The sequence below is a fragment of the Saccopteryx bilineata genome, chromosome 3 (assembly GCF_036850765.1).
Source record: "Saccopteryx bilineata isolate mSacBil1 chromosome 3, mSacBil1_pri_phased_curated, whole genome shotgun sequence".
Classification (NCBI taxonomy): domain Eukaryota; kingdom Metazoa; phylum Chordata; class Mammalia; order Chiroptera; family Emballonuridae; genus Saccopteryx; species Saccopteryx bilineata.
The window spans coordinates 239,908,297-239,931,103 of NC_089492.1; the positions used below are offsets into that span (position 1 = coordinate 239,908,297).

Here is a 22,807-nt window from a genome sequence, read left to right on the forward strand (position 1 = left end):
CTGTAAGAAATGGCACTTCTATCCACAAATCTAGGTTAAATCATGAGTCTCTATTTCCCTTCAGCTCCCACATTTTATCAATCAAATTTGACTTATCTAAAACATCAAGAATCAGCTCCCTTTTCTTTGCTTCCAATACCAAACCTCATCCCACCACTCAGGTCACACCTGGGCTTCTGCCTTACAGTATAATACTTTCACCTTTCTGGAGTCCACTCTCTATCTAGGAGACTGTACATCAGGTTACTTCATTTTCCTGTTAAAACCTTCTAATGGCTCCTACTGCACCTTTGTGCTTCCAGACACATACCCAGTTCCATATCCAGTTCATTCTCAGTTCAGTTATTTTTGTTCCTTTTACAGAAAAAGCCCTTTCCCTTATTTTTGCATGTCTGACTCTTCACTTTGATCTTGTTTAAGTTTCACCTTGTCCAAGAAGCCTGTCTTATGAACAAATAGAGTGGTCACAAGCCATATCCCTTAGTTTAATCATCTGCAAGGGACTGACCACTACTGCTAATTCTCTTAGTTTATTTGTTAATTTGTCATCAGACTGTAAACTGAACCTGGCAGGGAGCCTTATCTGTTTTATTCATACCTATATCTCTAATATCCAAAATAGTGCCTGTACATATAATATGCACTTATTGAATACTTGTTGAATAAAAATAATATGAATTATATAATCAGATATTTACTAAGAGAGACACTATTCGTGTATAGCTGTTTATTTTTGTTGCAGAAGCAAAGGAAAAAGTGTGGAGAAATACTAAACAGTAAATACTAACTTCTTGGGGAGGTGAGGAAAGGAAAATCAACTTTTCTTTTAATAAATCTGCATTTTATTAGTTATAATAGGTATACATTTCTTTTTGAAGCACAAAGAGAATGTAATATTCCCTCAGCTGGGAAGACACACTGATTAAATATCTACCTATCTATCTCTACAAGCAGATCATTATGACAGCAATGTTGTTTTAGTAATGTCCCTGTCAACAGGTGCAAGTAATTATTTAAAGATACCTGCAATCCCAGGTATTAAAGTGTTTTGAAACCATAAAGAAAGAGGTACCTTCTATTCATTCAGTTACTAAAAAAAAGAATTTTCTAACAAATTCTGAAATTCCCAGTTAGGACATATTCTATCTCTAGAAATGACCTTATAAAACTTTGAAGAAGGCAATACTCATACAGTTAAGTTCTAACATGTTCGTTTAACATTGTTTTATGCTACTTTATAATAATACTTCAAATACTTTCTATTTTCTTTTATTTTTTTGTGGCTGAGACAGAGAGAGTTAGAGAGAGGAACAGATAGGGACAGAGAGACAGGAAGGGAGAGAGATGAGAAACATCAATTCTTTGTTGTGGCTCATTAGTTGCTCATTGATTGATTTCTCATATGTGCCTTGACCGGGGGGCTACAGCAGACCGAGTGACCCCTTGCTTGAGCCAGCGACCTTGGGCTCAAGCTGGTGAGTCTTGCTCAAACCAGATGAGCCCATGCTCAAACTGGCGACCTCAGAGTCTCGAAGCCGGGTCTTCCACATCCCAGTCCGACGCTCTATCCACTGTGCCACTGCCTGGTCAGGCTAATAATACTTTCTATTTTCATCAGGAAAATTCCCTAGTTAATAGATTCTATAAGTTTGGAATACAAAATACTGCAAATCAAAAAAGCTAGATTTGGAAAATATAATTAGGACAAATGCATCTAGTATACCCACTATAAGCTAACAAGGAGCCATCTTACCTCAATAAAAGATGGGGAGCTTGACGGCAATGGAAAGGGAGTAACGGCCATCTGATTGACTGCATCTTCATTTCTGTGGATGGTAAAACAAAGAATCAGTACACAGGACATGTTAAGTTTCTGGCTCAAATTATAATCACTCCCTCACTTCTCAGTTGGAAATGCTTGCACAGCACTACAAAATAAAAAAAAATGTATATATATAACATGTGAAACTATTAGGCACAAAAAGAGATGTATTACTTAAAGGATACTAAGATACAATTATTAGTGACAAAGAATGATGAAGCTAGGAGCTGGCCAAATCCTGCTTAGTAAGTCAGGTGCTGCAGAGGATAATTTTGGAAAGCTATCAATTCTTCCAGCACCGAGGAGTATACATTTTTCAAAAGGGTGTGTGTAACCTCTAGGCCCCATTAATGTTTAGAGCATTTTGTTCTTTGAACTGGACAAGTTCCCAGCCTCCTCACTTGGCTTCTTACTGTGTTCTACCAAATGAAGGATGATGGGATGTATATAACAGTCCCCACAAGGGTGGGCTCTGTGAGGAGGCGTGATGGATGGGGAGAGAAGAGATCCAGACAGGCAAGGCTTTGTGGGTTAGCTTAATTCTGCTCCTCCTCATCCTAATTGGAGCAGAGGAAGTGGGAGCTGAAACTTCATCACCAGTGTGGCAGGCATAGAACAACTGCTAGAATACCAGTTCTGATTATTTGGGCTTATTTCCACTAAGCTACCAGCAAATGGTCGGCAGTGGTTCTGTGGGAGATTTGTCCTTTACTCTTCATTCATGGTGCGTACCCAATATAATTATCACAAGATTTATGTTAAGTCTGACTTTAAGGTTTCACAATATAAACTAAGGAAGCACAAGAAATGCTTCTCACTGCTGTGTAAAGATGTAAGACTGTTCACAGATTTCTCAACGTGATAAGTATATCTAGGGTAGTCACTACCTGACTCAGGAGGGCACTCCAAATCCCATCTCATATTATTTTTCACTGCTCACCAAGTAAAAAAAGATCCACTGGTCCACATCATTCCTACTCTGGAGCTTTAATCATATCACTGCCTTTACCTGAAATGCTTTTCTTTATTAAATTTATATCTCACCCATCCTTCTTCAGTTTGAGTTCAACAACCTCAACTAGGTGAATTGCTTCCTTAAGTTCAAAGACTATGTATGTATATATCAATGTCTTCCAACTTCACATAGTTCGCCCAGATGTTTTTCTGAGCTTACAATCTGCATATTTTACTCTACATCTCCACTAGATGTCTTACAAGCATCTTAAATAAAATAGAGCTCTTGCCTGACCAGGTGGTGGCGCAGTGGATAGAGCGTCGGACTGGGATGCGGAAGGACCCAGGTTCGAGACCCCGAGGTCGCCAGCTTGAGCGCGGGCTCATATGGCTTGAGCAAAGAGCTCACCAGCTTGGACCCAAGGTCGCTGGCTCCAGCAGGGGGTTACTCGGTCTGCTGAAGGCCCGCGGTCAAGGCACATGTGAGAAAGCAATCAATGAACAACTAAGAAGTCGCAACGCGCAACGAGAAACTGATGATTGATGCTTCTCATCTCTCTCCGTTCCTGTCTGTCTGTCCCTGTCTATCTCTGCCTCTGTAAAAATAAATAAATAAATAAAAAATTAAAAAAAAAAGCCTTAAATAAAATAGAGCTCTTTATCCCACTCAGTTCCCAGCGGGTTCCATAGTTAATTTTCTCTCCACCTGTGTAAATGTCAACAGTATCTGCCCAGTTGTTCAGCCAAGAACCTGAGAGTTGTTCTTGAAACCTCTCATGCCTTAATTGTATATCCAACCTATGTTATACAGGTGCAACCCAACCCCTGTTAATAAAACCATGTAGATATAGACATTTTACCCTCTGAAGTAGCTGTGTCTCCACTTGTTACCATGGATTGTTTTAGGGGAAATGGATTTAGAAGTTTCCAAGTTTTCTTGAATTGTCTAACTATGGACATCAGCAGATGCCTCCCTTCTACAATGTAGAAAACTCTGAATTGTTTTCCAAATATAGGGGGATATCTGCCTGTTTTTCAAAGTGTTTATTTACTGCTCACAAAATTAGAGGATCAGGGAACGTGCAAATACTCCGGCACTTTCAACCTTTTGGATAGTACATTTTCACCAATGAAATAAAAGTTGGTTTTGTGTCTCATTTGCATAATCAAACAACTTTCTTTGACTTGTCGTTTGCTTTTCTGATGTTCTTGTTTAATAAAAAAAAAATCAAATGCTTCTTGTTTTTATTGCTTCATATTCATTTTGAAATATCCCCTAATCTTTGTGAGTGGTATATTTGATTTGAATGTATTAAATAAAAAACCTTGACTTTTAAAAAGAGAAGCCTTATTGATTCTACCTTTAAAGTGTAGCTCGAATCTTTGCACTTCTTTCCATCCTCGCCCAGTGCACGCCCTCGTCATTGCTCACCCGTATCAATGAAGGGCATCCTATTTGGTCTCCTACTTAGATTCATCATCCCTGCTCCAATCTATTCTTCACCCATCCAAGTTAGGATGGTTTCAAAACATACATCTGATTATATTTCTATCTCCTGTTTTTAAATCTTCCCATGATTTCCTATTGCACTTAGGATCAAGTCCAAAATTGTTAGGGAGGCTACATGGCCTTGAGTGGTCTGGGCCCGGCCCACATCTCTGGCCTCCTTTGTTCTCTCTTCTCCTTGCTGGCTTTGCTCTACCACAGCATCTCTGGCTCTCTTTCCATTTCTCAGCAGAGCCAAGCTCCACCTACCTCAGGGCTTCTCTCATTCTCCCTTCTTCTGCTCTGCATGCTTGTTGCCCAGATCCTTTGATTTATTCTTATTTCTCCTTCAGAGCTCCCCATAAATGTCCTTTCCTGAAACAAGCCTTCTAGGGTCTTCACTACATGCTTACAGCAGTCCACACTATGACCACAGATGTGTTTTTTTCATAATTTACCTAACTGATTTGTATGAATATTTGCTTCAAATCTGTCTTCACCCTAGAGGACAAAATTCATGTCCCCCTACTCTCTGTTACATCCTAGGGCAAACAGTGCCTGGCAAATAGTTTGTACTTTAAAAAGATATATATTTTTTAAAATGTAATGAACACTTACTTCAATCAGGTGACAGAGGCAAGAGTTTCGATTCTAGCACTACCACTCACTAGTGATGGATTTGGGGGAAACAACTCCTCAGAGAATTAGTTTCCTGATCTCTTAAGAGAATAGGTTGAACGTACGAATTCCAAACTGGGATTCTCGTGGAACGAGACAGAGTACAAACAGAGAGTGAAGGAAGTCCAGGTGCCACTTCATGCTCTGACCTTTTCAGACTCCTGGATGATCAAGCCAATTAAAGCAAAAGGGAGAAAAACTAAAACTATAAAGTGATATAGAGCATGAAGAATATATCTCTTTATTCTGACAGCATTATAGATGCCTTGAGCATGTGTTATTATGGTAAGAGATGGCTATTGTTTTTCAGGGAGTACAGTCCATTTCTCAGCAGTTTGCTCACCCATAGAAGCATTCTGTAACCCCTGGGTAAGTAATAGCATTTTTCCTAGTGGCACTTCCCTTTCCTATTCAGTTTCCCCCATGGGTAACACACAAAAGCTCAGCTCTAGCTTCAAGCAAAAAGCCAATTGGACATGCCTACTCAGGATTTTGAGTCCACAAGGTAGTGTATATTTGGCAGTAATTAAGCACATGGTTTTTTCTATCTCTTTCAAAGGCTTACCAGCATTAAAAGTATGGCTGGCTGCACATAAATTCTTATTGAGATATCATGATTAACCAATTTAGCTCAAATCAACTAAGTTATCCTTTCACAATTTAATGATTTCCCCTAAACTAGCATGACTTTAATGGCCTTTAAAGTCTCTATTAATTTTTTAAAGCCTCACAGAATACAAAGTCTACAACTACTCTCAATGGAGAGAAGAAAGCTGCTCTCAGAAGTTACAGTTCATAATCCTTTATAATCCACTTACTGGTGAGCGCTCATCAGACCTCAGTGTCAAGCAAGCGGGACCTGACATGGCAGCAATTTTAAGGAGAAAGAAGTAGGAAGAGGGAGACCAAAGGGGAGAAGCCATTTACACTTTAAACAGTTAAATGGAAGGACTTCTGGAGAACCTCTGACAACTCATAGTCTATGATTCTCATTAGAAATGAAACCTTTTTGCTTTATAATGAATATTTCTTTTACAATATAATAAGTTTCTTAGGTCCTGGTGCCCCATACAGGACACAATCAGAAATTATAATTGTTTGTTGCTGTTTTTATGATGGTTTTTAACAGCTATTGGGAGAGAGATAACGAAGTTCTACCACAGATCACAGTAAGAACAATTTTTCAGGTAAGGAGCCCTGTAAGTGGATGTTGTATTGTTGTACTTGCTGTGCTCCATTAAAATGACTTGTGCTGGCCCTGGCTGGTTGGTTCAGTGGTAGAGCATCAGCCTGGCATGTGGAAGTCCCAGGTTCTATTCTCAGTCAGGGCACACAGGAGAAGCACCCATCTGCTTCTCCACCCTTCCCCCTTTCCTTTTTCTCTGTGTCTCTCTTCCTTCCGCAGCCAAGGCTCCATTGGAGCAAAGTTGGCCCGGGCACTGAGGATGGCTCCATAGCCTCCTCCTCAAGCGCTAGAATGGCTCCAGTCACAATGGAACAACGCCCCAGATGGGCAGAGCATCACCCTCTAGTGGGCATGCTGGGTGGATCCCAGTCAGGTGCATGCGGGAGTCTGTCTGTCTGCCTCCCCCCTTCTCACTTTGGAAAAATACAAAAAAAAAATGACTTGAGCTGCTCTGCCTCTCTTGCTAAACACAGAGATGGGAGCTGATTTCTTTGTATCTCTGGCTCATAGCTGATAGGGAGTAGGTGTTCTATAAAGGTTGTCTAAAGTGGGTCTTAACGAGGCAGGGAAAAGACAAAGCAGAACTATCAACACACTGCTCTGTGCTTTCCAAGCTGCTTCGAGTTAATGACCCAGTTGTCAGGATTCACCACATTAATGGCCATTTCGTGGGGGGGGGGGGTGGTCAGCTCACAGAGACTGCCTGGATGGGCTGCCATAGCAAAGTCTACACTAACACTGACAGTCTGTCTCAGCCTCAGTGAGTGTAGGGCAGACACCTGACTTAGTTTGGGTCAATAGATTCTCTCCCACAGGAACTCAAAATTTAGAACAGACACATATAGATCAGGGTGTAGTATCATTCCAATGGAAATGATTATATATAGTATAAGACAACTATGTGCTATTCTGAAAAGATATCTAGACCTAAGCAGACAGAGGCAAAAATACTCTTTACATGTTATTGATAGAACTGATATAAATAATGTAAGATACTAAACTTTTTTTTTTTTTTTGTATTTTTCTGAAGCTGGAAACGGGGAGAGACAGTCAGACAGACTCCCGCATGCGCCCGACCAGGATCCACCCGGCACGCCCACCAGGGGCGACGCTCTGCCCACCAGGGGGCGATGCTCTGCCCCTCCGGGGCATTGCTCTGCCGTGACCAGAGCCACTCTAGCGCCTGGGGCAGAGGCCAAGGAGCCATCCCCAGTGCCCGGGCCATCTTTGCTCCAATGGAGCCTTGGCTGCGGGAGGGGAAGAGAGAGACAGAGAGGAAGGAGGGGAGCGGGGTGGAGAAGCAAATGGGCGCTTCTCCTATGTGCCCTGGCCTGGAATCGAACCCAGGTCCCCCGCACACCAGGCTGATGCTCTACTGCTGAGCCAACTGGCCAGGGCTCTAAACAACTTTTAAAACCTTGGTTTCTTAAGCTATAAAATTGAGATAATACCTTCTAACAGAATTATTGTGAAGTAGCGTAAATATCAGAGCACTAAGGCACAATAACCACAGTTAACATTTAATATTTTATGATGTTCAGTCTCAGATGCTGAAATTTCTAGTTGCTAAGTCCTCAGTTATTCTTAATTCATTTAGCCATCAACCCTTATAGCTAAAGAAATAACCAAGTCTAATGATTTCATTCTAAAGACTTCATCCTTTCTTGTCTTTTCTTCTAGTCCCATGGTCCCCATCCTAATTCATGTACTTTTCATGTTGCCTAGACTATGACAACAGTGTCTCTACTGGTTACCTTTTTCTGCTTTCTCAGAGTCTCAGTAAATCTAAGCCATGCCCCTCTCCACTGCGAAACACTTGACTGCACTCCCGGGAACCAAGCCTTAAAATAAAATCTCAATAACCCAACATCACAGAGTTCTCTCCATTGGTGCTTGTTTTACGTGATGTATAGTTATTTATTTGCATATCTTAGAAGTTCTTGGAGAATTTACCTAACTCTATGATTTTACATAGCATCTGACAAATAGTAGGTACTCAATAAATGTTTGAATTAAATTTGTTTATGCAGTTTGGATTCGATTCTCTCCTGTATTAAGACTGCCCAAGTAGCATTAAACTAGTTCTTACTGTACCCACTTCTCTAACAGTAATCTTGCTCTCCTCTGAAATTCTAAACTTACATGGCTTTTCTCAGCAACTTAATTTTATTCTTCTAAGAATACTTTACTGCAGTTTTTGAAGCACATACATGTTATATAGAGGGATCTGTTGACAAAACCCTATATATTTATTCCTCATCCATCATAGTTATAATCATAATTCAAATTGTAATAAGAGATTTCATAAACATGTTATTTGAACATCAATCCATCAGTCATTGACTGATTCCTTAGGTAAATATGAGATACTCTCTCCAATATAAACTCTGAAAGAACACTATGAACTGTGGTTAAAGAAAGATTCATGGGTTATGAGAAGAACATACTTATCCCCAGAAAAGCACAATGAGCCCATGACCATATCTTCTGAATTAGAAAAGAAAAATAAATCTGATATAATGGATGGTGTATTTATAGAATGTCATTACTTTCATTTATCAGGGACTGAGTTATTTCCAAGGAGCATTTCTACTTCTTTTGAAAGAGAACGTGTGTTCTGTCCTAAAATCCGTATACAATCTCAAGGGATCTCAAATACCTAAAATAATCTTGAAAAAAAAAAAAGAACAAGTTGGAGTTCTCACCTTTCCTGATTTCAAAATTTATTACAGACCTATAGTAAACAAGAAAATGTACTGGCATATGGACCAGTGGAACAGAATAGGGAGCCCTGAAATAAACCCTCGTATATATGATCAAATGGTTTTCAACAAGGGTACTAAGACTATTCAGTGAGGGAAAAAATAATCTTTTCAACAAATGGTGCTGGGAAAACAGATATCCACATGCAAAAGAATGATGTTGGATCCTTCCCTTATTCCATATACAAAAATTAATCCAAAATGGATCAAAGATCTAAATGTAAAAGCTAATATTATAAAACTCTTAGAAGAAAACTTAGGGGGGAAACTTCATTACATTAGATTTGGCAATGATTTCTTGGATATGACATCAAAAGTATAAGCAACAGCCTGACCTGTGGTGGCATAGCAGATAAAGCATTGACCTGGAATGCCAAAGTTGCTGGTTTGAAACCCTGGGTTTGCCTGGTCCCAGCATAAACAGGAAGCAACTACGAATTGATGCTTCCGTTTCCTCCTCTACCTTCCTCTTTCTAAAATTAATGGATAAAAATCTAAAAAAAAAAAAAAGGACAAGCAACAACAAAAAAATAAATTTGTCTACATCTAAATGAAAAACTTCTGTGTGTCAAAGACACAATTAACAGAGTGAATAGGCACCCTATGGAATGGGAGAAAATATGTGCAAATCATATATCTGATAAGGGGTTAAAACCAGAATATTAAAGAATTCTTACAATTCAACAATAAAAACAACAAAACAAAAAACTTGATTTAAAAATATGCAAAGAACTTGAAAAGAAATTTCTCCAAAGAAGATACACAAGTGACCAATAAACACATGAAAAGATGTCAACATCACTAATCATTGAGAAATGCAAATCAACACCACAATGATATCACTTTGAACCCATCAGAATGGATACTATATAACAAACAAACAAACAAACACACAAACAAAATGAGTGCTAGTGAGATCTACTGTTGGATGTAATATGGTGCAGTTGCTACGGAAAACAATATGATCATTTCTCAAAATATTAAAAAAATAAAATTACTCTATGATTCAGCAAATCCACTTCCAGGAGTATATCCAAAAGAATTGAGAGTAGGATCTCAAAAAGATATTTGTATACTCATGTTCATAGCAGTACTATTTACAATAGTCAAAAAGGCAAAAGGAACCCAAGTCTCCCTCAACAGCAGAATGGATGAACCAATTTGGTATATACATGTAACGGAATATTATTCAGCCTTAAAAAGAAAGAAAATTCTTACACATGCTACAACAAGGATCAACTATGAAAACATGATAAGTGAAACAAGTCAGTAACAAAAGGCCAAATTCCACTTTTATGAGGTATCTAGTTACATTCAGAGACAGGGAGTCACATGGCAGCTGCCAATGGCTGCAGGGAGGGGAGAAAGGGAGTTATTTTTAAAGGGACATAGTTTCAGTTCTGCAAGTTTATATAAGGAGTTCTGGATACAGATGATAGTGATGGTGTAGAACAATGTGAAAACAATGCCACTGAACTGGATACCTAAAATTAAGGCAGCAAATTTTGTTATGTATTTTTTAACCACAATTTAAAAATATTAACTAAGTAAGACAAAAAAGTGCAAGTGTGATGAGAATATGCTTGAACTATTTAGTATATAATTGAAGATCATCACTGTCATCAGGACTGCTCTAGTCTTGCCACTTGGAAATTCACTTTCATGAAACCCACAGGATCTTATTCTTTGCCAACAAAATAGCATTACATCAAAAGCAGAAGTTATGGGCCTGAATTCAGCCTGGATGGCTGAATAGATTGACTCAATTTCTTTGCAACCTATTCTAAAGTGATTACAACTACAATCTAATGCCTAGCACAAGATTTAGGTACACACATACACCAAGGTTGAATAAATGAGGAACACATGAACACACCTAAACAGGCCTACAGAGTATTTCCTGATTATATTAAATATAGAGATGTGAGCCCTGGACTGGACAGTTAGCTCAATTGGTTAGAATTCGTCCCAATATGCCAATGTTGTGGGTTCAATCCCCAATCAGGGCACATACAAGAATCAACCAATGAATGCATGAATTAGTGGAACAACAGGCCAATGTTTCTCTCTCCCCCTTTCTCTTTCTCTAAAATCAATAAATAAAAATTTAAATATAGTAATGTGAGACACATGTGGACAGAAAGAAATCAACTCTACATTTGTTCTATTAAATTAAAACATGACAACAAATTAACATTCAGTCAAGAAATCTCCATGTAAATGAATCAGAAGTAACACATAAAACAAAGCAAATCATACCTGTGAGAGCAAACCTCTTTTCTAAACAGATTCCAGAAGATGTTTCTAACTATCTGAACAGACTGAATAATTTCTCATTTCCAATTAGAAAAAAACCACCAAAATAGCTGAGTATGTTGAATTTGAAATAAATGTCCAATGACAGTGGAATCATGAACTCTATATACATAATATTCCAAACAATGTCAATCACTAATGAGGGCTGCTGGGAGTAACTAAGGATCCATACCCACATTTTACAAACGTGGCCTCTAAATAACTGCCAGTCGTGCAGAGGAAAAGGGGGCTCTTAAAATATTTGGCAGTGCAGACTGGACAGAGGGTTCATGTGGGAAACTTAGGACTAAATGGAATAGATGATTTAACCTAATAAGTTTCTCAAACAGATTCCTTTTTAAGGTAGTGTAGTAGATACCCTGCGTCATTCCTTGCTTCATCCTGGCTAGCAAAGTCCAAATATTGTTCAGATATCAGGCCTTACCATAAGGCAATGTGCTGAAACAGGTGACTCCCCACCCCTAATCCCAGGTATAAATCCAGGATAGGTCCTGCTTGATTCCTCTAAGATAATCACATCACCTCATTTCAAGAGCCAGTGAATGCTTTGGGAATAGAAACATGTGATACTGGAGATCCTTAGTAGAGACTTGTTCAGGGATCTTGTGTTCTGCTAAAAAAGTCTATAGGATAAAAACACAGAATCAAGACTAAGAGCCTAAATGTGACAAGAAAATGTGCAGAGAAAACCAAATATCTCACTCTGGTTGCTCCTGATTTGTTCAGACAGCTCTATTTTTATCATCCTCCCCATTCAAAAGGATTCTTTGGCAACAAGCAAAGCAACAGAAAGGAATTTGGGTCAACTTAAGAGAAAAATAATTTATTAGAGGAACTCTGGGATCTCACAGAAAATAGGCAGGCTATACAATCAGACCTGGAATAAATAGGAACTCAGAAACATTTAGAAGAAAAGGAAGCAGGAAACTGAATGACATGATAGCATAAAAACGTGCCCTGATCAGGCGGTGGTGCAGTGAATAGAGCGTCAGTTTAGGAAGCTGAGGACCCAAGTTTGAAACCCCGAGGACACTGGTTTGAGTGTGGGTTCATTTGACTTGAGCCAGCCTGAGTATGGGGACACTGGCTTGAGCCCAAAGGTCACTGGCTTGAAGCTCAAAGTGGCTGCCTTGAGCAAGGGGTCTCTGACTCGGCTGTAGCCCCACGGTCAAGGCACATATGAGAAAGCAATCAGTGAACAACTAAAAGTGCCACAACAAAGAATTGATGCTTCTCATCTCTCTCCCTTCCTGTCTGTCTCTCTCTCTCTTCATCGCTAAAAACAAAAACCAAAAACAAAAACCAAAAACCCTGGTCAAGATGCTGTGGCTCCATGAATAAAATGTCATTCATATAAAATCAACCTCACTATTTGCTTTCTATTCTAAACCTAAGGTATCACATTGCCCAAGCTTAGTTTATATAATTGCTCACAGGTCACACATCAGCCATGAGAGAAAGATCTGCTCCTTCAGCATACACAGAGGGAGCTAGGCATCTAGATTTACTGTTTTTATTGTTCTACCATACTACATACATTGTGTGTGTATCTGTGTGTGTGTTTGAGGGAGTGGGGTCTATCAAAGGAAAAAGGCATTCTACAAGAAAAGGTATATAAACACTGACCATCAAAAATATAAATGAAAGAGGAATTACCAGCAAGAATACCATGTCCATCAAAGCTATCCTTCAAATATGAAGGAGAAATAAAAACTTGCAGACATACAGAAGCTGAGGGAATTTATCAGCAGAAAATCCCCACTGCAGGAAATACTCAAGGGGGTTATTCAACCAGACATGAAGAACAAAACAAATAAAAACTACAAGTAAAAGCTCTAACAAGGTCACAATAAAAAGGTTAATCTGTGACAACAATAACATAAAATGGGAGATATGCAGGATAAAGATCTGCAGTTGCAAAGGAGGATGGAGTGCAGAAGTACTCATAAGACAAAGAACTTTTGTACATAGGAACATTTTTCTCTTAATTACCTAATGGTAACCAACCACACAAAAGCCACTACTGAAATACACAGCTTAAAAAAAGAAGAAATAGGGGAAAGTATGGAATGCCACCACAAAAATACAACTAACAGAAACACAAAAGAGAAGAACCAAACAAGACACAGAGTTACTGGAAAACAAAACATAAAATGGCTATAGAAAATCCTCAAGTGTCAATAATTACCCTAAATGTAAACAAACTGAACTCAGCAATAAAGAGGCACAGAGTAGCAGATTGGATCAAAAAGCAAAACCCAACCATATGCTGCCTTCACGAGCGAGACACATCTAAGCTGTAAGGACAAAGGTAGACTTAAAGTGAAAGATTGAAAGATGATTCTCCAAGCAAATAATATCCAAAGAAAAGCAGGTGTAGCCATACTCATATCTGACCATGCTGACTTCAAGTGAATAAAGGTAACCAGAGACAAAGATGGACACTGCATGATGATGAAGGGGCATTCTATCAATAAGACATAGTACGGCCCTGGCCGGTTGGCTCAGTGGCAGAGTGTCGGTGCTGTGTGTAGATGTCCAAGATTTGATTCCTAGTCGGGACAAAAAGAGAAGTGTCCATCTGCTTCTCCATCCCTCCCTCTCTCACTTCTCTCTCTCTCTTCCCCTCCTGTAGCCATGGCTCGATTGGAGTGAGTAGGACCCAGGCACTGAGGATGGCTCCATGGCCTCTGCCTCAGGCACTAAGAAGAGCTTGGCTGTTGAGCAATGGAGCAATACACCAGATAGGCAGAGCACTGCCCCCTAATGAGCTTGCTGGGTAGATCCTAGTTGGGGAAAATGAGAGAGTCTGATTACCTGCCTTCTCCCCTCACTGAATTAAAAAAAATGAAAAACAAACACATAACTGAACCAGAGAGCATCAAAATATACAACATTTACTAACTGCTCTAAAAATAGAAGCAGACAAAAACACAATCATACTTGGAGATTTCAACACACCACTGACAGCTTTAGATAGATCATCCAAACAGATAATCAATAAAGAAATATAGGCCTTAAATGACATATTGGACCAAATGGACATAATAGATAATTATAGGACATTTCATCCCAAAATATCAGATTATACATTTTTCTCGAGTGTGTATGGAACATTCTCAAGGATAAACCATATGGTAGGCCACAAAACTAACATCAACAAATTCAGGAAGATTAAAATTATACCAAGCATATTTTCTGACCATAAGGCTTTGAAATTAGAATTCAACTGCAAAAAGTAAAGAAATCCACAAAAATATGAAAATTAAACAACATACTTCTAAAAAATGACTGGGTCAAAATAGAAATAAAGGCAGAGATCAAAAGATATATACAGACAAATGAAAATGACAACATGACATATCAAAATTTCTGGGATGCAGCGAAAGCAGTAATTAGAGGGAAGTTTATATGTTACAGGCTTAAATCAAGAAACAATAGAGATCCCAAGTAAACAACCTAACATCACATCTTAAGGAACTAGAAAAAAAAAAGGCAACCCAAAGTCAGCAGAAAAAAGGATGTAATAAAAATTAGAGCAGAACTAAATGAAATACAGAACAAAAAAGTATAAAAAATTAATACAACAAAGAGATGGTTCCTTGAAAAGATCAATAAAATTGACAAACCACTGGCTAGACTCACTAAGGAAAAAAATGAAGGACTCATATAAACAAAATTCAAATGAAAAAGAAAAAATTACCACAGATATCATAGATATACAAGGGATCATAGTAGAATATTATGAAAGATTATATGCCATCAAATTCAACAACCTAAAGGAATTGGATAAATTCCTAGAACTATACAATCTTTCTAGAACGAGTCATGAAGAAGTGGAAAACCTAAATAGAATTATAAGCAGGTAGGAAATTGAAACAACTACCAAAAACTTCCCAAAAATCAAAAGTCCAGGACCAGATGGCTACAGTAGTGAATTCTACCAAACAGTCAAAGAAGATTTGGTACTTACCCATCTCAAAGTCTTCCAAAAAATAGAAGAAGCAATACTCCCTAACATATTTTATGAGGCCAACATAACCCTCATGCCAAAACCTGGCAAGGACAACACAAAAGAAGAAAACTACAGACCAATACCTCTAATGAATACAGATGCAAAAATTCAATGAAACTTCGTAAAATGAACTAAAAAAAAACAATTTCTTTTACAATTGCAACAACAACAACAAAATACCTAGGAATAAACTTAACAAAGGATGTGAAGGACCTATATACTGAAAACTATAAAACATTATTGAAAGAAATTGAAAAAGACACAATGAAATGGAAAAAATTCCATATTCATGTATTGGAAGAATCAAAATAGTTAAAATGGCCATATTACCCAAAGCAATATACAAATTTAATGCAATCCCTATCAAAATCCCACTGTCATTTTAAAATGAAATAGAACAAAAAAAATCACCAGGTTTGTATGAAACTATAAAAATCCCCAAATAGCCAAAGCAATCCTGAGGAAAAAGGATGAAGCTGAAGCTATCACACTACCTGACTTCAAATTACACTATAAAACCAGGATAATGAAAACAGTATGGCATTGGCAGAAAAAGAGACATCTAGACTAATGGAACCGAATCAAGAGCCCAGAATTAAAACCATATATATGAACAAATTATCTTTGACGAAGGGGCCAAGAACACACAATGAAGAAAAGAAAGCCTCTTCAATAAATGGTGCTGGGAAAATTGGAAAACCACATGCAAAAGAATGAAACTTGACTACAGTTTTTCCCCTTGCACAAAAATTAACCCAGAATGGATCAAAGACCTAAATATAAGATCTGAAACAATAAATTATATAGAAGAAAACACAGGTACTAAACTCATGGAACTGGGCCATAGAGAACAATTTATGAATTTGATCCCAAAGGCAGAGGAAGTAAAGGCAAAAATAAATAAATGGGACTATATCAAATTAAAAGGCTTCTGCACAGCAAAAGAAACTGACAGCAAAACAAATAGGCAGCCAACTAAGTGGGAGACAATATTTGCAAACAGCTCAAATAAGGGGTTTAATATCCAAAATATATCAAGAACTCAGAAAACTGAGCACCAAACAGGCAAACAATCCAATTAAAAAATGGGGAGAGTTGCCCTGTTCGGTTGGCTCAGTGGTACAGCATTGGCCCGGCACGTGGAAGTCCTGGGTTCAATTCCTGGCCAGGGCACACAGAAGAAGCATCCATCTGCTTCTCCACCCTTCCCCCTCCCCTTCCTCTCTCTCTCTTCCCCTCCTGCAGCCAAGGATCCATTGGAGCAAAGTTGGCCTAGGCGCTGAGGATGGCTCCATGGCCTCCACCTCAGGCGCTAGAATGGCTCTGGTTGCAATGGAGCACCACCACAGCTGGGCAGAGCATCGCCCCCTAGTGGGCATGTCGGATGCATGCGGGAGTCTGTCTCTCTTCTTCCCTGTTTCTTACTTCAGAAAAATACAAAAAAAAAAAAATGGGGAGATGACCTGAACAGACATTTCTCCCAAGAGGACATACAAATAGCCAACAGAGATATGAAATATGCTCATCTTCACTGGCTATCTGAGAAATGCAAATCAAAACTACATTAAGAGACTACCTCACATCTGTTAGACTGGCTGTTATCAACAAGGCAGGTAATAACAAGTGTTGGACAGGCTGTGGAGAAAAAGAAAACTTCATTCACTGCTAGTGGGAATGCAAATTAGTACAACCATTATGGAAGAAAGTATGGTGGTTCCTCAAAAAACTAACAGAACTACCATGTGACCCAGCAGTCCCTCTACTGGGTATCTACTCCTCAAATTTGAAAACATTGATATGTAAAGACACATGCACTCCCATGTTCATCACAGTATTATTCTCAGTGGCCAAGACATGGAAACAATCATAGTGTCCCTCAATAGAGGACTGGATAAAGAAGATGTGATACATCTATACAATGGAATACTACTCAGCCTTAGGAAATGATGAAAGTGACATTTATAACAGGGATGGACCTTGAGAACATCATAAGTGAAATAAGTAAATCAGAGAAAGCTAAGAATTGTATGATTTCACACATAGGTGGGATTTAAAACTGAGACTCATGGACATAGATAAAAGTGAAGTGGTTACCAGGGGGCCGTGGTGATGTAGAGGAAGGGTGTAAAGACGAACAAATATAAGGTGACGGAACATTATTTGACTTTGGGTGTTGGGTATACTATATAATCAATAGTCCAAATGCTATAGAAATATTTACCTGAAACCTATGTACTCTTATTGATCAACGTTACCCTGTTAAACTTAATTTTCTAAATAAAATGAAAGATAATAAAAAATAAATAAACAAATAAAAAACCCAGATCACCTGTCATCCCTTTGACCATCACAATTAGGTATTTCTGAGTGCCATGAAAAGTGAAACAAACAGTCATAATCTCCACAAGCTGGTACGGTGTTAGAGAATAAAAATAGCAAAGAGAAAAAACCACCAACTTTATTATTCTGTGTGTGTGTGTGTGAGAGAGAGAGAGAGAGAGAGAGAGAGAGAGTCAGAGGGACAGATAGGGATAGACAGACAAGAAGGGAGAGAAATGAAAAGCATCAATTCTTCGTTGTGGCTCCTTAGTCTCCTTAGTTGTTCATTGATTGCTTTCTCATATGTGCCTTGACCGGGGGGCTACAGCAGAATAAGTGACCCCTTGCTCAAGCCAGTGACCTTGAGCTCAAGCCAGCAACCTTGGGCTTTGAGCCAGTGACCTCTGGGCTCAAACTGGCGACCATGGGGTTATGTCTATGATCCCACACTCAGGCTAGCAACCTTGTGCTCAAGCTGGTGAGCTTGTGCTCAAGCCAGCAACCTTAGGGTTTTGAACATAGGTCCTCTGCATCCTAGCTCCATGCTTTATCCACTGCGTCACTGTTGGTCAGGGGAAATCACCAACATTATCCTTGAAATAATAACACTGATTTTCAAAGATACTTTACAAGACATACTAGAAAGATGAACTTGTTCTTTGATAGCAATACTTACCTAATTCACCTAATGTACATAATTAATAAATGGCCCTATAAAATTTTTGGTCATTTAAGACTACCTAACTATAATCATCTTCAAAGGAGGGAAATTTATGGCTATTGTGGGTATTCAAAAGAATATGCTATAGGCTTTCAAAATAATCATAGAAATACATGACTCAATGGGATCAGAATTGGACTTAATGGATAGCTTCCCAAGGTTAGCTAATTGGTCAAAGAAAACATGATTTTTATTTGGATGCATAAATTGCCATGTCTGAAAAACACCTCAACTGCACCATGTTCTTTCATAAAAGGCTTACAAATTCAACTTAAAAATATAAACCAAATAATCAAAATTACTATTTAAGGCACAGTGGAAAAGTTGTTGACCTGGAATGCTGAGGATGCCAGTTCAAAACCCCGGGTTTGCCTGGTCAAGGCACATATGGGAGTTGATGCTTCCTGCTCCTCCCCCCTTCTCTCTCTCTCTCTCTCTCTGTCTCTCTCTCTCTCTCTCTCTCCCCCCCCCTAAAATAAATAAATAAAATATTTTAAAAAATGGATAGTACAGGAAACAACTACTGAAGAAAGTAAGCAAGAGTTAGCATTTCAAAGCACTTGAGACTTACATGGGGCTACCATAGTCCAGCTGAACAGAGAAACAGAAGAGCCTTGAAATTGCAGCAGTATATCTCCACTTCCTTTCTCCCTGCATGTCCTAATAAAGCTCAGTGCTAATGACAAACCTCTTCCTCAAAACTTCATGTCATATAGCTCATGAATGACATTTTATTGTGCATGTGAGAAGAGTCATTGCATTCTTTAATGGTCCACGAGAATCCGAAAGTTGGTTCCTTATAGTATTAAAAAAAAAAGAAAAACGACATATAGTGGAAGTCCCAGGTTCAATTCCCTGTCAGGGCACATAGAGAAGTGACTATCTGCTTCTTCACCCCACCCTCTTCTCCCTTCTCTCTCTCTCTCTCTCCTCTCCCTCCCTTTCTCCATTGCTAAAATCAATCAATAAAAATAAAATAAAAAACAAACAAACAAAAAACGACATACACAGCTGTACTCATCTAATGGTAGTAGTTTCTTAAGGAAAGATTGCTTTTCTCCTACAATAAATGTTCAGGTATACTGGGTATAACACTCAATTCTAAAAACCTATTGGTTTCTGTACATACTATGACTTTGCTTATAGATCCTTCAGGTCTGAGCTTAAGTATCTTTCTCTGGGACACCTTCCCCTATGCTCCCAAACTAGGTTAGGTTCATTTCCTATATGTCACTATAGTATCATAGCACCGTGTTTCCCCATGCACCTTTTTTGGAAAAATTTGGGGTCTAAAAACTGGGTGTATCTTATACAGTGGTTGTGGCATTCAAATGCCATAGATGGAACTGAGGACAAGGCAATATATGAAGACAGTAATTCGTCATCAGACACAGATGAGGACAAGCTAATGGATGGGAGTTTTGACAGTGATGAGGAGTTGTATGGATTTTATGATGAATAAAACTTGAGTTGAATGACTTTATGTAATACTTTGTTTTTAAATTTCGGGCCCCAAAATTAAGGTACGTCTTATACATGGGAGCATCTTATACATGAGGAAATACGGGTATATCACTGAAGAAAGACCCTGATTGCTTACTCTCTGCCCCTTCTTTAGGGCAGAGATTATGTCACTGACTCCACAGCACCAGCACAAGTCGGCACTCAGCAAATGCTTGTAAAATAAATGCATAAATACTTCTTTATGAAAGTAAAACTCATGATTGTACCCACCATCTTTCTGCCTCATATTTATCAAAATTAGATATAAAGAATCAAGAGCACAACAAGGATTTTAAAAACAGGCATTCAATTAGTTTCTTCAGATGGACTTCTTCCAGACAGGACTCTGACAGTCACATTAATTTCAAGTCAAGATCATCTTTAAGCGATATGGCCAGAAGATGATGGGCCATACTATATTTTTAATGACAACATCAAGACATATGTTCAAGCCCTGGCCGGTTGGCTCAGCGGTAGAGCGTCGGCCTGGCGTGCGGGGGACCCGGGTTCGATTCCTGGCCAGGGCACATAGGAGAAGCGCCCATTTGCTTCTCCACCCCCGCCCCCTCCTTCCTCTCTGTCTCTCTCTTCCCCTCCTGCAGCCGAGGCTCCATTGGAGCAAAGATGGCCCGGGCACTGGGGATGGCTCCTTGGCCTCTGCCCCAGGCGCTGGAGTGGCTCTGGTCGCAGCAGAGCGATGCCCTGGAGGGACAGAGCATCGCCCCCTGGTGGGCATGCCGGGTGGAACCTGGTCGGGCGCATGCGGGAGTCTGTCTGTCTCTCCCCGTTTCCAGCTTCAATAAACGAAAAAAAAAAAAAAAAAAGACATATGTTCAATCAATACAGGAAAATGGATCCTACGGTGAGTCCACTTTTACTCAGTGGGGCTTGACAGCTCACACTGAATCCAAGGGCTTTAGTTCCATTTGGCCTCCTTAAGCCCCAGGAGTCTTTACATAGTATATGTTTCCCACATGTAATTAAATAGTGAAGAGTGAGTTGTTATAAATGACATTTAATTTTTGATAGTGGGGGAAGGTATGAAAAGAGCTGCAGGCAAGATCATTAATCTCCTTGGATCCCTGCACTGCCAAAGTCATTGGATTAATATGGCTCTCCTCCTGTACTTAAACTGGGGTGCTTGTGTAGAGAGGATAACATTGACTAGGAAAATCCAAACAACTAAATGTGTGTTGCATACTAGGAACTCACATCGTAAGATACCTCGGAATGATTCAGAGGAGAAAAATTCGTATGTCAAAGTCCCTATGGGTCTCAGGGCACAATTACATGATTATAGGGTTGTCCAAAATTTAATGATGTGAAAAAAAAAAGACGGAGTAAATGGTTATGTAAGTCGTGTATACATAGCAGCAACTTACTAATTTTCACTGAGGACTCACAGACCCTCTGTGAATTGTAGATCAATTACTATATGAATAAATACAAGTGTTAAAAGAATATGACAAGGATATGGTCATAAATGTCCATCACTACAGAATAAAGGTCCCAGTTAATTAATACGTTTCTTGCAGCATATTTTTACAGCTTTCCATGATTGCTTTATTGTTAATCATACTCCTAAATGTGTGGCAGTCTATTTTTATTGCAATTGTCAATAAATTTGAAAAAGAGTTGCCAAGGCATAAAAGCCAAAAATTTCTATATAATGAAAATGCACAGAGAATAAAAAAATATTGTTAAATAGAAGCACTAATTGTAAAAAAATACAATTTATAAAAATCAATTTTTAAAGTAACAATATATATATAACACAAGTTATGCAGTTTAAAAGTATAATTGTATCTGTTGTGCCAAGATGATTTATATGTTAACTTCACAAAACTTGATAACGAGTCAATATTTCACTGCTCCAGGATTTGGTTCTAAGAAGACAGTATTGGAGTTCTTATAACAATAGAACAAAAGAAGTAACATATAGGCAGAGGTTGAAAGATGAAAGATCAGCCTGAAGGAGACGGGATACAGTGGGTAGCACCTAAAATGCACAGGTTACCACACAAGGATAGGACACCAATCTGCTATTATGCCTCTATCACTGATGTATAGAGCTTGTGAACAATAAAAACTTTTTCTTTTTTTCTTTTTAGTGAGAGTGTGATGGGGAGAGAGGGGGAGAGAGAAGGACAGAGAGGGAGAGGGGAAAAGAGAGAGAGAGAGAGGAAGAGGGAGAAGGAGAGAGACAGACAGGAAGGGAAAGAAATGAGAAGCATCAACTTGTAGTTGCATCACTTTAGTTCAGTCAGTGGTTCTCAAACTTTTTGAAGTCGGGGCACATTTAAAATCCTACAAATAATTGGAGGTGCACTATATACAAATTTCTGAGAACTATGTTATAATAATTAAGTCAAATATTAAAAATATAAATATAAAGTCTAAGTGTGCTTTTATGGTAATTAAATGAAATAAATATGACAAAATTAAATTTATTCTGACATTAAAAAACATTTTATGTTATATGCTTTTTAGAATTTGTAAAAAAGAGGGGTTAAAAAAAAAAAGTTATCTTTTTACATATATAGATACAGTCCTAGTAAGATTTAATAAATTCGGCAGGTCCTAGCATGAATGTGTTAAGTTTTTTCACTCTTGTGTGTATAAGAAACATGAGCCTGATGTGTCCTAGTGAGTTCTTCAATGTTTGGGCATCTATTTGAAAGGCAAACTCTCATTTCCTCATCAATACATTGAAAAATTTCTCTCTTTTTACTCTTAACTGCATTGAGTGCAGAAAACCCCCACCGTACATATCATCTTAACTTGACACCAGACAAAGGATAGAAGAAACTTGCCTCCAGTCTTTCTAGGAACATGGGGGGTAGTGTAAACAACAATCCAGCACCACAGCTTAAAAGCCTTTGGCAACCTAATCAGGCAAGTGAGGTGGGGGATTGGGCAGACTGTCAGTTTACAGCCAATTCTCCACACCTCTGTCCCCCCAAAATCTAAACTCCAAAAACTCTGTTGGTTTATTGGCCCCAACAGGCACATATTTCTCTGGAATACCATAAGTCGCACCTGGAA

At 38.7% G+C, this 22,807-nt stretch overlaps 1 protein-coding gene across 10 annotated transcripts in view; it reads right to left on the reverse strand.

Moving 5' to 3' along the window:
• The window catches only part of PATJ (PATJ crumbs cell polarity complex component), a 418,144-nt gene that overhangs the window by 116,992 nt on the left and 278,345 nt on the right, over nucleotides 1-22,807 (reverse strand). For all 10 annotated transcript variants that reach the window (XM_066269036.1, XM_066269031.1, XM_066269034.1 and 7 more), the window contains one exon: nucleotides 1,754-1,826. In XM_066269036.1, coding sequence (XP_066125133.1) covers nucleotides 1,754-1,826 — 73 coding nt within the window. The remainder of the gene's footprint in view (nucleotides 1-1,753; nucleotides 1,827-22,807) is intronic.